Genomic DNA, 15059 nt, shown 5'->3' with positions numbered 1-15059 from the left:
TAGGGTCCGGGGGTGTCTATAGGGTTCCATAGGGTTCCATAGGGATCTATAGGGTCCCATAGGCTCCATAGGGTCTGGGAGTGTCTATAGAGCCCCATAGGCTCCGTAGGGTTTGTGTGTATCTATAGGGCCCCATAGGGCTCCATAGGGTCTGGGGGTGTCTATAGGGTTCCATAGGGATCTATAGGGTTCCCTAGGCTCCATAGGGTCTGGGGGTGTCTATAGGGCTCTATAGGGTCCGGGGGTGTCTATAGGGCTCCATAGGGTTCTATAGGGTCTGGGTGTGTCTATAGGGTTCTATAGGGTTCCATAGGGATCTATAGGGTCCCATAGGCTCCATAGGGTCTGGGGGTGTCTATAGAGCCCCATAGGCTCCATAGGGTTTGTGTGTATCTATAGGGCCCCATAGGGCTCCATAGGGTCTGGGTGTGTCTATAGGGTTCCATAGGGATCTATAGGGATCTATAGGGTCCCATAGGCTCCATAGGGTCTGGGAGTGTCTATAGAGCCCCATAGGCTCCATAGGGTTTGTGTGTATCTATAGGGCCCCATAGGGCTCCATAGGGTCTGGGGGTGTCTATAGGGTTCCATAGGGATCTATAGGGTTCCCTAGGCTCCATAGGGTCTGGGGGCGTCTATAGGGCTCTATAGGGTCCAGGGGTGTCTATAGGGCTCCATAGGGTTCTATAGGGTCTGGGGGTGTCTATAGGGCTCTATAGGGTTCTATAGGGTCTGGGGGTGTCTATAGGGATCTATAGGGTTCTATAGGGTCTGGGTATGTCTATAGGGTTCCATAGGGATCTATAGGGCCCCATAGGCTCCATAGGGTCTGGGGGAGTCTATAGGGCTCCATAGGGTCCGGGTGTGTCTATAGGGCCCCATAGGGCTCCATAGGGTTCTATAGGGTCTGGGGGTGCCTATAGGGTTCCATAGGGATCTATAGGGCCCCATAGGCCCCATAGGGTCCGGGTGTGTCTATAGGGTTCCATAGGGCTCTATAGGGCCCCATAGGGTTCTATAGGGTTCTATAGGGTCCGGGTGTGTCTATAGGGCTCTATAGGGTTCCATAGGGCTCTATAGGTCCCCATAGGGTCCCCGGGACCTCACGCGGGCCCCCCGCCCCCCCGCCCCTCCCCCCCCGATGATTCACCCTGCGGCATCGCCCCCCCCGCCCCGCCCCTCCCCCACCCCGGCGTTCCCACGCGCCTTTTTTTTTGGGGGGGGGGGCCGTGACGTCACCGCCGCGTCACGTGTGGCGTCGGGTGGGGGGGGAGGGGCGGCACGAGCCGACCCCGCCCCTCCCCCCCCTCCCCTCCCCCCCCCCCCGTCCTTGGGGGTGACCCCGGGGTGGGGGAGGGGAAGGCGGGATCCCCCCCCCACCCCCAAACGTTGCCATGGCAACCGCGGCAACGGCATTCCCCCCCCCCCCACCCCCCGTTGCTATGGCGACCGTTGGGGGGGGGGACACCCCTCCCCCACCCCCCCAAGGGTCACTCGAGACCCCCCCCCAAAAAATCACCAAAATACCCCCAAAAATCCGCCCCAAAATTATCAAAATCCCCCAAAAATCCCTCCAAAATCATCAAAATCACCCCAAAAATCACCCCAAAGTCACAACAAAATCATAACCAAATCCCCCCAAAAAATCCGCCCCAAAATCATCAAAATCACCCCAAAAATCACCCCAAAGGCACCCCAAAATCTCCCCCAAATCACCCTCAAAATCTCCCCCAAATCACCCCAAAACCACCCCAAAATCTCCCCCAAATCACCCTCAAAATCCCCCCCCAAAATCACCCCAAAGTCCCCCCAAAATCACCCCAAAATCCCCCCAAAACCACCCCGAAATCACCCCAAAAATCCCCCTCAAAGCCACCCCAAAATCCCCCCAAAAATCCGCCCCAAAATCATCAAAATCCCCCCAAAATCCCCTCAAAATCCCCCCAAAATCACAACAAAATCCCCCCCAAAAATCCCCCCAGAACCACCCCAAAATCCCCCCAAAAATCCCCCCAAAATCACCCCAAAACCACCCCAAAATCCCCCCAAATTCCCCCCAAAATTCCCACAAAAAATCACCCCAAATTGCCCCCAAAATCCCCCCAAAACCACCCCAAAATTCCCCCAAAAATACCCGCAAAATCCCCCCAAACCCCTCCCCAAAAACCCCCCAAAATCACCCCAAAAATACCGCAAAGTCCCCCCAAAATCCCCCCAAAATCACCCCAAAATCCTCCCACAATCACCCCAAACCCCCCCCAAAACCACCCCAAAATCCCACCAAGATCCCCCCCAAAATCCCCCAAAAATCCCCCAAAAATCCCCCCACAGTCCCCCCCAAAATCCCCCCAAAATCCCCCTTTATCCCACCCAAAAATCACCCCAAAATCCCCCTTTATCCCACCCAAAAATCCCCCAAAATCTCCCCAAAATGCCCCCAAAACCACCCCAAAATCCCCCCCAAAACCACCCCAAAAATACCCCCAAAGTCCCCCCAAAATCCCCCCAAAATCACCCCAAAATCACCCCAAAATCCTCCCACAATCACCCCAAACCCCCCCCAAAACCACCCCAAAATCCCACCAAGATCCCCCCCAAAATCCCCCAAAAATCCCCCAAAAATCCCCCCACAGTCCCCCCCAAAATCCCCCCAAAATCCCCCTTTATCCCACCCAAAAATCCCCCCAAAATCCCCCTTTATCCCACCCAAAAATCACCCCAAAATCCCCCTTTATCCCACCCAAAAATCACCCCAAAATCCCCCCAAAATGCCCCCAAAAATTTGCCCCAAAATCATCAAAATCCCCCAAAATCTCCCCAAAACCACCCCAAAATCACCCCCAAACCATCCCCCCAAGGCCACCCCAAAATCCCCCCGAAATCACCAAAATCCCCCCAAAAATCCGCCCAAAAATCATCAAAATTTCCCCAAAATCTCCCCAAAATCCCCCCAACCCCCCCCGCGCCGCCGCCCCCGCGCATGCGCGCTGCAGGCGCGGGAAGGAGCCGGCGGCGCGAGCGGGGCAGGCGGCGCCGTGGCTTAGTTGGTTAAAGCGCCTGTCTAGTAAACAGGAGATCCTGGGTTCGAATCCCAGCGGTGCCTTTTGACCCCGCACCCCTTTTTTTGGGGGGACACCCCCAGTTTAATCGGGGACAATCCGTTTGGGCTGAAAAACCACGATTTTGGGGAAAAAAACCCCGAATTTTGGGCAAAAAACGGCGATTTTTTGGGGCTTAGTTGGTTAAAGCGCCTGTCTAGTAAACAGGAGATCCTGGGTTCGAATCCCAGCGGTGCCTTTTGTCCCCGCACCCCCTTTTTTTGGGGGGGACACCCCCAGTTTAACGGGCGCCTCTCTATTAAGAAGGAAAAACTCGGATTTGGACCAAAAACCCCGAATTTTGGGTGAAAAACTTCCAATTTTATGGGCTTATTTGGTTAAATTAACCTGGAGATGCTCGGTTCGAATCCCAGTGGTGCCTTTTGTCCCCGCACCCCCTTTTTAGGGGGGGACACCCCCTCATTTAATCAGGGACACTCCATTTGTGGGGAACCCCTGAAATTTGAGGAAAAAAACCCTAATTTTGGGAAAAAAACACCCGAATTTTGGGTGAAAACCGGCGATTTTTAGGGGTTTATTTGGTTAAAGCAACTGTCTAGTAACCAGGAGATCCCGGGTTCGAATCCCAGCGGTGCCTTTTACCGGGGCACCCCCTTTTTTTGGGGGACACGCCCCTTTTTTGGGGACACCCCCTTTTTTGGGGGACACCCTTTTTTGGGGGGACACGCCCCTTTTTTGGGGACACCCCCTTTTTTGGGGACACACCCTTTGGAAGGACACGCCCCCTTTTGGGGGACACCCCTCAAGCATTGACCAATCAGAACTCCGCTCTCACATCCCGCCCTTTTTAAACCCCGCCCCTTGGATCACCTCCAATCAAAACTTCGCCTCACAGCCCCGGCTCTAGCAAGCCCCGCCCCCTCATAGCATTGTCCAATCAAAACGCGCCGTGGCCAAGCCCCGCCTCCCAGCTGATGGCGCATGCCCCGTGAGGGCGCCAAGATGGCGGCGGCGGCGGGAGGAGGAGGCGGGGGGGGCCCCGGGATGGGAACCGGGAACGGAACCGGGACCGGGAACGGCACCGGGAACAGCGGCGGGAGCAACGGCGGCATGGAGGTGGATGGGGCAGGTAACGGCTGGGCCGCCGGGAGCGGCGGGGCGGGTTACCGGGAACGGCACCGGCAGCGGCACCGGGAACGGCGAGATCGTGAGGGGGAAAAATTCAGGGATAGTCCCAAAACCCCCGGGAATGGCTCTAAAATTACCGGGAATTAACCCCAAATTACCGGGAATGGCCCCAAAATGACCGGGAATTAAACCCAAAATCCCGGGAATAATGGGGGAAATTACCGGGAAGGGCCCCGGGAGTAACGGGAACCGGGGATGGCACCGGGAGGGGAAAAAATCGAGATCGTGAGGGGAAAAAACACAGGGGAAGTCCCGAAACCCCCGGGAATGTCCCCAAAATCCCAGAAATTAACCCCAAAATCCCTGGGGATGTCCCCAGAATCCCAGGAATTAACCCCAAAATCCCGGGAATGGCCCCAGAATTACCAGGAATGCCCCAAAATTTCAGGAATGCCCCAAAACTTCATGAATGGCCCCCAAATTACCAGGAATGGCCCCAAAATCTTGAGAATGGCCCCAAAATCCTGGGAATGGCCCCAGAGCATTGGGAATTCCTTCCAAATTGCAAAATTCCCGAATTCCCCCCAGAATTCCCGAATTTCCCTCAGAATTCCCTCCAAACCCCCCAGAATTCCCAAATTTCCCCCCAGAATTCCCGAATTTCCCTCAGAATTCCCGAATTTCCCTCAGAATTCCCTCCAAACCCCCCAGAATTCCCGAATTTACCCCAAAATTCCCAAATTTCCCCTCAGAATTCCCGAATTCCCGCAGGCACGCCGCAGGTGATGGCCGGAGGAGTGACCGGCAGCGTGGCCGTGGCCCTGGAATTCCCGAAATTCCCGAATTTCCCCTCAGAATTCCCTCCAAACCCCCCCAGAATTCCCGAATCTCCCCAGAATTCCCGAATTTCCCTCAGAATTCCCAATTTTCCGCAGGCACGCCGCAGGTGATGGCCGGAGGAGTGACCGGCAGCGTGGCCGTGGCCCTGGAATTGCCGAAATTCCCGAATTTCCCTCAGAATTCCCGAATTTCCCTCAGAATTCCCTCCAAACCCCCCAGAATTCCTGAATTCCCCCGAAATTCCCAAATTTCCCTCAGAATTCCCGAATTCCCGCAGGCACGCCGCAGGTGATGGCCGGAGGAGTGACCGGCAGCGTGGCCGTGGCCCTGCACCCGCTGGTCATCCTCAACATCTCGGACCACTGGATCCGCCTGCGCTCCCAGGAGGGACGCAACGGCCAGGGTGGGTACGGGCTCCAAAAAACACAATTCTGACCCAAAATCTGCTGCAAAAAAAAACCCCAAATACTGCCCCAAACACTGCCCCAAAAAAACCCGAATTCTGACACAAAAAACACAATTCTGGCACAAAAACACCCAAATTCTGACACAAAAACCTCAAATTCTGACCCAAAATCTGCTGCAAAAAAAAACCCCAAACACTGCCCCAAAAAAACCCGAATTCTGACACAAAAAACCCTGATTCTGTCACAAAAAACACCAATTCTGACACAAAAACCCCAATTCTGTCACAGAAAACACCAATTCTGACACAAAAAACCCCGATTCTGACACAAAAAACCCCAATTCTGACCCCAAAAAACCCAAATTCTGCCACAAAAAAAAACCCTGGATACTGCCCCAAACACTGCCCCAAAAAACCCCGAATTCTGCCCCAAAAAACCCCAAATTCTGACACAACAAAAACCCCGAATTCTGACCCAAATTCTGGCCCAAAAAAAACCCAATACTGCCCCAAATCCACCCCAAATTCTGCCCCAAGGGCAGGGTGGGTAAAGGGCTCAAAAAATCTGAATTCTGACACAAAAAACCCCCTAAATTCTGACCCAAATTCTGACCCAAAAAACCCAAAATTCTGTTCCAAATGTGCCCCAAATTCTATCCCCAAAAAACCCAAATTCTGTGCCAAAAAACCCAAAATTCTGTTCCAAATGTGCCCCAATTTCTGCCCCACAAAACCCCAAATTCTGACCCAAAAAAATTGGAGTTCTGCCCCCAAAAACCCCAAATTCTGCCCTAAAAAACCCCAAATTCTGACCCAAAAAAATTTGAGTTCTGCCCCAAAAAACCCCAAATTCTGACCCAAAAAAATTTGAAACCCCCCAAATTCCCCCCTAAAAGCCCCAAATTGCCCAAAATCCCCCAAATTCGCCCCAAACCGCAGTGATCGGGGCGCTGATCGGGCGGCAGGAGGGACGGAACATCGAGGTGATGAACCCCAAAATCTGCCCCGAATGGCCCCAAAAACCCCCAAATTCCCCCCTAAAAAACCCCAAATTCCCCCCAAATTTCCCAAATTGCCCAAAATCCCCCAAATTCGCCCCAACCCGCAGTGATCGGGGTGCTGATCGGGCGGCAGGAGGGCCGGAACATCGAGGTGATGAACCCCAAAATCTGCCCCGAATGGCCCCAAAAACCCCCAAATTACCCCCTAAAAACCCCAAATTGCCCAAAATCGGCTGAATTCGCCCCAAACCGCAGTGATCGGGGCGCTGATCGGGCGGCAGGAGGGCCGGAACATCGAGGTGATGAACCCCAAAATCTGCCCCGAATGGCCCCAAAAACACCCAAATCCCCCCCTAAAAAACCCCAAAAACCCCCAAATTCCCCCCTAAAAAACCCCAAATTTCCCAAATTGCCCAAAATCCCCCAAATTCGCCCCAAACCGCAGTGATCGGGGCGCTGATCGGGCGGCAGGAGGGACGCAACATCGAGGTGATGAACTCCTTCGAGCTCCTGGCTCACGGCGCCGGGCCCGCCCTGCTCGTGGACAAGGAGTACTACTACACCAAGGAGGAGCAGTGTGAGCGTTTTGGGGTGAATTCCGGCGGTTTTGGGAAAATTTTGGGGATTTTTGGGAAAATTCCGGGGGTTTTGGGAAAATTCCGGGGATTTTGGGGGGGTTTCAATGAGATTTGGGGGAGTTTCAAGGGGATTTTGGGAGTGCTGCTCATGGACGAGGAGCGCTGCTACACCAAGGAGGAGCAGTGTGAGAGGGGATTTTGGGGGAAATTCTGGGGGTTTTGGGAAAATTCCGGGGTTTTGGGAAAATTCCGGGGATTTTGGGGAAAATTCTGGGGGTTTCGGAGGGTTTTGAGGGGATTTTGGGGAGTTTTGAGGAGATTTTGGGGGGTTTCGAGGGGATTTTGGGAGTGCTGCTCATGGACGAGGGGTACTGCTACACCAAGGAGGAGCAGTGTGAGAGGGAATTTTGGGTGAAATTCCAGGAGTTTTAGGAAAATTCTGGGGATTTGGGAAAATTCTGGGGGTTTCAGAGGGTTTTGAGGGGATTTTGGGGAGTTTTGAGTCAATTTTGGGGGGTTTTGGGAGGATTTTGGGAGCGCTGCTCGTGGACAAGGAGTACTGCTACACCAAGGAGGAACAGTGTGAGGATTTTGGGGGAAATTCCGGGGATTTTGGGAAAATTCTGGGGGTTTTGGGGATGCCGGAGAAAATTTGGGGAGTTTTGAGTTAATTTTGGGGGCGGGGGTGGTTGAGTTTATTTTGGGGGCTTTTGAAGAGGCTTTGTGGGAATTTGAGGGAATTTTGGGGTTTCCTGGTGGGGATTTTGAGGGAATTTTGGGGGATTTTGGGTTTCCTGATGGAGTTTTGGGGTTCCTGGGTGGGATTTTGAGGTGATTTTGGGGCATTTTGGGTCTCCTGTTGGAGTTTTGGGGTTCCTGGGGGGGATTTTGAGGCGATTTGAGGGAATTTTGGCAATCCTGGGTGGGATTTTGAGGCGATTTTGGGGCATTTTGGGTCTCCTTGTGGAATTTTGGGGTTCCTGGGGGGATTTTGAGGCAATTTGAGGTGATTTTGGGTCTCCTGTTGGAGTTTGGGGTTCCTGGCTGCCGGGGGGTCCCAAATCCGTGTTTTTCCCCCCAAAAGTCAAGCAGGTGTTCAAGGACCTGGAGTTTTTGGGGTGGTACACGACGGGGGGACCCCCCGAGCCCGCCGACATCCACGTGCACAAACAGGTCTGGAGGTTTTGGGGGAATTTTGGGGAATTTTGGGGAATTTTTGGGGTTTGGGGGAATTTGGGAGAATTTGGGGGGATTTGAGGGAATTTTGGGGGGTTTGGGGGGGGTTTGAGGGGATTTTGGGGGGGTTGAGGGGAATTTGGGGGGTTTGAGAGGATTTTGGGGGGGTTTGAGGGGATTTTGGGGAGGTTTGAGGGGAATTTGGGGGTTGTTTGAGGGGATTTTGGGGGGAATCGAGGGGATTTTGGTGGGGGTTGGGAAGGATTTTGGGAAAATTTTGGGGGGAATTGAGGGGATTCCGGAGGGGTTTGGGGAAGAATTTTGGAAGAATTTTGGGGGATTTGAGGGGGGTTGAAGGGGATTTTGGGGGGAATTGAGGGGATTTAGGGGACTTTAGGGAGATTTTGGGTTCCTGATCTGATTTTTGGGGGCTCCTGATGGGATTTTGGGTTCCTTGCTGCGATTTTGGGACATTTTGGGCTGTTTCAGTCCCCTTGGAGTGACATTTTCCCCATTTCCCCCCATTTTTTCCCCGTTTCCGTTGGAATTTTGCCTTTTTCTCAATTTTGGGGAACATTTCGAGGCTCCCCACCGGAATTTGGGAACATTTTGGGATTTTTTTGGGTGGGTTTCACCCCAAAAATGTGAATTTTCCCCCAGGTGTGTGAGATCATCGAGAGCCCCCTGTTCCTGAAGCTCAACCCCATGACCAAGCACACCGATGTGAGTTTGGGGCAAAACCCCCCGATTTTGGGAAAAACAACCCAAAACGAGGGAAAAATCCCCATTTTTGGGGTTTCCTGAATTTCTGGGACCCCCCAAAATTGGGGCTGACCCCTCCCCCCCCTCAGCTCCCCGTGAGCGTCTTCGAGTCCGTCATCGACATCATCAACGGCGAGGTCAGTTTGGGGAAAATTGGGGCATTTTGGGGAAATTGGGGGATTCTGGGGGAGTTTGGGGAAAATTGGGGCATTTTGGGGAAATTTGGGGAATTCTGGGGGAGTTTGGGGAAATTTCAGGGGATTTGGGGAAAATTGGGGGATTTTTCGGGGATTTTGGGGAAATTTGGGGAATTCTGGGGGAGTTTGGGGGAAATTTCAGGGGATTTGGGGAGAATTGGGGGATTTTTTGGGGATTTTGGGGAATTCTGGGGGAGTTTGGGGGAATTTCAGGGGATTTGGGAAAAATTGGGGGATTTTTCGGGGTTTTTGGTGAAATTTGGGGAATTTCAGGAGAGTTTTGGGAAACTGGGGGGACTTCGGGGGGTTTTGGGGGGATTTTGGGGAAATTTGGGGGGATTTGGGGAAATGTGAGGGAAATTTGATGAAATTTTGGGGGTGTTGGGGAAATCTGGTTGAGTTTTGGGGCTGTTTTGGGCCAATTTTGAGCCAATTTTGGGGTTGAATTGGGACAATTTGGGGACCATTTTGGGGATATTTTGAGCCAATTTTGTGACCATTTTGGGATAATTTTGGGACAATTTTGGGGCCATTTTTGGCCAATCTTGGGGCAATTTTGGGACAAAATTGGGCCAATTTTGGGGCCATTGTTTTGGGACAATTTTGGGGCCATTTTTGGACAATTTTGGGCCAATTTCGGGGCCATTTTGGGACAATTTCAGGGCAATTTTGGCCAATCTTGGGATGATTTTGGGACAATTTTGGGGCTGTTTTGGGACAATTTTGGGGCACTTTTCTGATAAATTTGGGTCAATTTTGCAGCTGTTTTTGGGGCAATTTTGGGCCAATTTCGGGGCCATTTTGGGACAATTTCGGGGCAATTTTGGGCCAGTTTTGGGATAATTTTGGGGCACTTTTCTGATAAATTTGGGTCAGTTTTGCAGCCGTTTTTGGGGTTGTTTTGGGGCTGTTTTGGGCCAATGTTGGGCTAGTTTTGGGGCAATTTTTGGGAGCATTTTGTGGTAATTTTGGGGCTGTTTTGGGGCTATTTTGGGGCTATGTTGGGCTCATTTTGGGACAATTTTTGTGAGCATTTTGGGGTAATTTTGGGGCAATTTTTGTGAGCATTTTGGGGTAATTTTGGGGCTGTTTTGGGGCTGTCTTGGGAGCATTTTGGGGTAATTTTGGGGACCATTTTGGGAGCATTTTGGGGTAATTTTGGGCCAGTTTCGGGAGCATTTTGGGGTAATTTTGGGCCAGTTTTGGGACCATTTTGGGGTAGTTTTGGGACCATTTTGGGGTAATTTCGGGCCATTTTGGGCCGTTCTGGCGCCCAGGCCACCATGCTCTTTGCCGAGCTGCCGTACACGCTCGCCACCGAGGAGGCCGAGAGGATCGGCGTGGACCACGTGGCCAGGATGACGGCCACGGGCGGAGGGGAGAACAGCACGGGTGAGCCCCAAAATCCCCGGGTTTCACCCCAAAAACCCCATTGAAACATCCCCAAAAACTCCTGGATTTCGCCCCAAAAATCCCCGGGTTTCACCCCAAAATCCACCCTGGATCGGGCTGACAAAAACACCCCAAAAATCCGCAGCGGGAAAACCCGAAATTCCGCCAAAAATACCCCAAAAATCCCATTGAAACAGCCCCAAAACCCCCGGATTTCACCCCAAAAACCCCCGGATTTCACCCCAAAAACCCCCGGATTTCACCCCAAAACCCCATTGAAACAGCCCCAAAAGCCCCGGATTTCACCCCAAAAATCACCCTGGATTTCATCCCCAAAACCTGATGGGATTTTGGGGGGCGATTTTTGGGGTGGATTTGGAGTTTTTTGGGGAGGAGTTTTGGGGTGGATTTGGGGATTTTTGGGGGATTTTGGGGAGGGGATTTTTGGGGTGGATTTGGGATTTCTTGTAGGCATTTTGGGGAGGATTTTTTTGGGATGGATTTGGGGCTTTTTGAGGGCATTTTGGGGAGGATTTTTGGAGGTATTTTTGGGGTGGATTTGGAGTTTTTTTTTAGGGCATTTTGGGGAGGATTTTTGGGTGGATTTGGGGCTTTTTGAGGAGGATTTTGGGGGTTTTGAGGAGGATTTTTGGGGTGGATTTTGGGCTTTTTGAGGAGGATTTTGGGGTTTTTGGGGAGGATTTTTGGGTGGATTTGGAGTTTTTTGGGGAGGATTTTTGGGGTGGATTTTGGGCTTTTTGAGGAGGATTTTGGTGGTTTTGGGGAGGATTTTTGGGTGGATTTGGGCCTTTTTCGTGGCAATTTTTTTTTTTTCCTGCTGGACTCTTTGGGGGGTTTCTGCCATCCCCAAACCCCCCAAAAACCCCCAAATTTTCCCCAAAAGTGGCGGAGCACCTGATTGCCCAGCACAGCGCCATCAAGATGCTGCACAGCCGCGTCCGCCTCATCCTCGAGTACGTCCGCGCCGCCGAGGCCGGTGAGCACCGGGGCCAAAAACCCAAATTTTGGGGCTTTTCCCAAAACTCGGGGGGGGTTTGGGGTCTCTGCAGAGCGCCGGAATTTTTAGGATTTTTTCCCTGAATTTTCAGGGCGTTTTTAGCCAAATTTTGGGGTTTTTTCCTTGTATTTATGAGTTTTTAAAATTAATTTTCAAATTTTTATGAATTTTTTTGGTGGGGGTTTTTACTGAATTCCAGTCTTTTATACCAAATTTTGGAGGATTTATCCCAAATTCCAGCGGTTTTCCCAATTTTTGTTTTGTTTTTTGTTTTTTTTCTGCATTTTCAGGGGGTTTTTTCGCAGCATGTTTCGCTCTTTTTTGGGGTTTTCCCCACATTTCAAAGTTTTTTCCCAAATTTCAGGGATTTCCCCCAAATTCTGGGGCTTTTCCCAGATTTTTTCAGGGCTTTGGGGTCTCTGGGAGGGCCCTGGGGGGGCTCAGGGGGTCCTGGGTTGGTTTTGGGGGTCCTGGGGGGAGTTTTGAGCTCCCTGACCCCAAATTTTGGGTTTTTTTGGGACTCCTGATCCATTTTTGAGGTTTTTTTTTATGGATTTTCGGTGGGTTTGGGGTAATTTTGAGGGCCCTTACCCCAATTTTGGGTTCCTAATCCAAATTTTGGGGTCTCCTGGGGGGTCTTGGTTCATTTTTAGGATCCCTGCCCCCAAATTTGGGTTTTTTTGGGGTTTCCTTGACCCCAAATTTTGGGGGAATCTTTGGGGGAGTCCTGAGGAGATTTTGGGGTGTTTGGAGCTGTCTGGGGGGAGGATTTTGGGGTTTTTTGGGAGGATTTTGGGGTTTTTTGGGTTCTCTGGTTTTGAGGTGTTTCTGAGCCTGAATTTTGGGGTTCTGGGCCCCAAAATTGTGGTTTTTTTTAGGGGAGGTTCCGTTCAACCACGAGATCCTGCGGGAGGCGTGCGCCCTGTGCCACTGCCTGCCCGTGCTCAGCACCGACAAGTTCAAAACTGACTTCTACGACGTGAGGGGCCCCAAAATCCCCCAAATTCACCCCAAAATCTGCCCCAAAATCCCCCAAATCCACCCCAAAATCTGCCCCCAACCCACCCCAAAATCCACCCCAAAATCTGCCCCCAACCCACCCCAAAATCCACCCCAAAATCTGCCCAAAATCCACCCCAAAATCTGCCCCAAAATCCCCTAGACACACCCCAAAATCTGCCCCAAAATCCCCCAAATCCACCCCAAAATCCACCCCAAAATCTGCCCCAAACCTGGCCCAAAATCCTCCCCAAAATCTGCCCCAAAATCTCCCCAAAATCCCCCAAACCCACCCCAAAATCTGCCCCAAACACACCCCAAAATCCTCCCCAAAATCTGTCCCAAAATCTGCCCCAAAATCCCCCAGACCCACCCCAAAATCTGCCCCCAACCCAACCCAAAATCTGCCCCAAACCCACCCCAAAATCCTCCCCAAAATCTGCCCCAAAATCCCCCAAACCCACCCCAAAATCTGCCCCAACCCACCCCAAAATCTGCCCAAAATCTGTCCCAAAATCTCCCCAAAATCTGCCCCAGACCCACCCCAAAATCTGTCCCAAACCCACCCCAAAATCTGCCCAAAATCCACCAGACCCACCCCAAAATCCTCCCCAAAATCCTCCCCAAAATCTGCCCCAAACCCACCCCAAAATCTGCCCCAAATCCACCCCAAAATCTGCCCAAAATCCTCCCTAAAATCCCCCAAATCCTCCCGAAAATCCACTCCAAACCTGCCCCAAATCCATCCCCTAAATCTATCCCAAAACCCATCCCAAATCCACCCCAAAATCCCCAAAATCTGCCCCAAATCCACCCCAAAATCCACCAAACCCACCCCAAAATCCTCCCTAAAATCTGCCCCAAATCCACCCCAAAATCCTCCCCAAAAACCACCCCAAAATCAACCCCAAACGCACCCAAATCCCCCAAAATTTCCCCTTTTCCACCCTCAGCAATTTTTGGGGCGTTTCCCGGATTTCCCAGGCCCCAAAACCACCCAGAAATCCCCAAAACCTGGAATTTTTTGGGAACATCCCCAAAATCCCCCAATTTTTTGGGAAGGAGCCCCCAAACCCCCCGAGACCCCCAAAATTTCCCCTTTTCCACCCTCAGGAATTCCCGGGGGCTTCCCCAGGCCCCAAAACCTCCCCGGGAGGCCCCGAAACCTCGGGGATTTTTGGGGGAATTCCCGAAAATTCCGTAATTTTCCCGAATTTGCCGTTTTTTCCCCCAGCAATGCAACGACGTGGGGCTGATGGCGTATCTGGGCACCATCACCAAGACCTGCAACACCATGAACCAGTTCGTCAACAAATTCAACGTCCTCTACGACCGCCAGGGCATCGGCCGCCGCATGCGCGGCCTCTTCTTCTAGGGACCCCAAAACTGTCCGAAATTACCCCAAAAACCGCCCTGAAATGGCCCCAAAACAGCCCCCAAAACAGCCCCAAAAACAGCCCCAAATCGCCCCAAAAAATGTCCCAAAAACAAACTCAACGTCCTCTACGACCGCCAGGGCATCGGCCGCCGCATGCGCGGCCTCTTCTTCTAGAGACCCCAAAACTGCCCAAAATTACCCCAAAAAATGCCCCAAAAACAGCCCCGAACTGCCCCAAAAACAGCCCCAAAACCAGCCCCGAATTGCCCCAAAAACTGCCCCAAAAACAAATTCAACGTCCTCTACGACCGCCAGGGCATCGGCCGCCGCATGCGCGGCCTCTTCTTCTAGAGACCCCAAAATTGTCTGAAATTACCCCAAAAACTGCCCCAAAACCTGCCCTAAAATGCCCCAAAAAATAGCCCAGAAACTGCCCCAAATCGACTCAAAAAATGTCCTGAAATGCCCCAAAAACTGCCCCGAATCGCCCCAAAAACCGCCCTGAACTGCCCAAAAACCTGCCCCAAATCACCCCAAAAAATGTCCCAAAAACTGCCCTGAAATTCCCCAAAAAATGCCACAAAACCGCCCCAAATCACCCCAAAAAATGCATCAAAAACCACCCGGAAATGCCCCAAAACTGCCCCGAATCACCCCAAAAACTGCCCCAATTCACCCCAAAAACTGCCCTAAATCACCCCAAAAAATGTCCCAAAAACTGCCCCAAAAATGTCCCAATTAACCCCAAAAACCGTCCTGGAATTTTAGGGGAACTTCGGGGGAGTTTGGGGCAATAAAATTGGATTTAAAAGAGGAAATTTGGGGGTTTTGAGTCTTTTTTGGGCTTTGGGAACCCCAAAAATTTGGGAAAATTCCGGAATTTGGGGGGATCCCGATGGAAAATTCTGGAATTTGGGGGGGTCCCAAATTCGGGGGTTTTTGGGTGAAAAAAGTGGAGTTTGAGATGGAGAAATCTGATTTTTAGGAGGTTTTTTTTTTTAAGGGTTTTTATGGAGGAAACTCCGGGAATTATTTGGGATTCCCCCTCTGGAATTTGGGATTTCTCGGTGGAAAATGGGAATTTTTGGGGTGGAAAATGGGATTTTTGGGGCTTTTTGGGTTAGG

General features: G+C 51.7%; 1 protein-coding gene, 1 long non-coding RNA gene and 2 other non-coding genes across 6 annotated transcripts; 3 read left to right on the top strand and 1 right to left on the bottom strand.

Moving 5' to 3' along the window:
- The first annotated feature begins 3029 nt into the window (after positions 1-3029).
- On the top strand, positions 3030-3103 carry TRNAT-AGU (transfer RNA threonine (anticodon AGU)). The gene has a single exon. It is a non-coding gene; the product is annotated as a tRNA-Thr (tRNA).
- Positions 3104-3218: 115 nt separating this feature from the next.
- Positions 3219-3297, top strand: TRNAT-AGU (transfer RNA threonine (anticodon AGU)). Its single transcript has one exon. It is a non-coding gene; the product is annotated as a tRNA-Thr (tRNA).
- A 707-nt stretch (positions 3298-4004) lies between these two features.
- On the top strand, positions 4005-13964 carry COPS6 (COP9 signalosome subunit 6). Of its 3 annotated transcripts, none has more exons than XM_072920591.1 (11): positions 4005-4188; positions 5305-5430; positions 6690-6733; positions 6924-7011; positions 8097-8185; positions 8849-8911; positions 9040-9087; positions 10425-10539; positions 11444-11536; positions 12436-12536; positions 13791-13964. In XM_072920591.1, exons 1-11 carry the CDS (start codon positions 4041-4043, stop codon positions 13929-13931), a joined length of 1056 nt encoding a protein of 351 aa, XP_072776692.1. In that variant the 5' UTR covers positions 4005-4040; the 3' UTR covers positions 13932-13964. The 3 variants fall into 3 exon arrangements, with proteins under 3 accessions (XP_072776692.1, XP_072776693.1, XP_041568186.2); XM_072920592.1 differs by lacking the exon at positions 6690-6733 and adding an exon at positions 6373-6416; XM_041712252.2 differs by lacking the exon at positions 6690-6733 and having other exon boundaries at positions 4006-4188; positions 6880-7011.
- A 38-nt stretch (positions 13965-14002) lies between these two features.
- LOC140681175 (uncharacterized) lies at positions 14003-14771 on the bottom strand. Its single transcript, XR_012052410.1, has 2 exons — positions 14453-14771; positions 14003-14330 (listed from the first exon to the last, which is right to left on the bottom strand). It is a non-coding gene; the product is annotated as an uncharacterized lncRNA (long non-coding RNA).
- Between the last annotated feature and the right edge of the window lie 288 nt (positions 14772-15059).

This window comes from Taeniopygia guttata, chromosome 32 (assembly GCF_048771995.1).
Source record: "Taeniopygia guttata chromosome 32, bTaeGut7.mat, whole genome shotgun sequence".
In the NCBI taxonomy this organism is placed as follows: domain Eukaryota; kingdom Metazoa; phylum Chordata; class Aves; order Passeriformes; family Estrildidae; genus Taeniopygia; species Taeniopygia guttata.
This window is presented reverse-complemented; position numbering and strand designations above follow the sequence as displayed.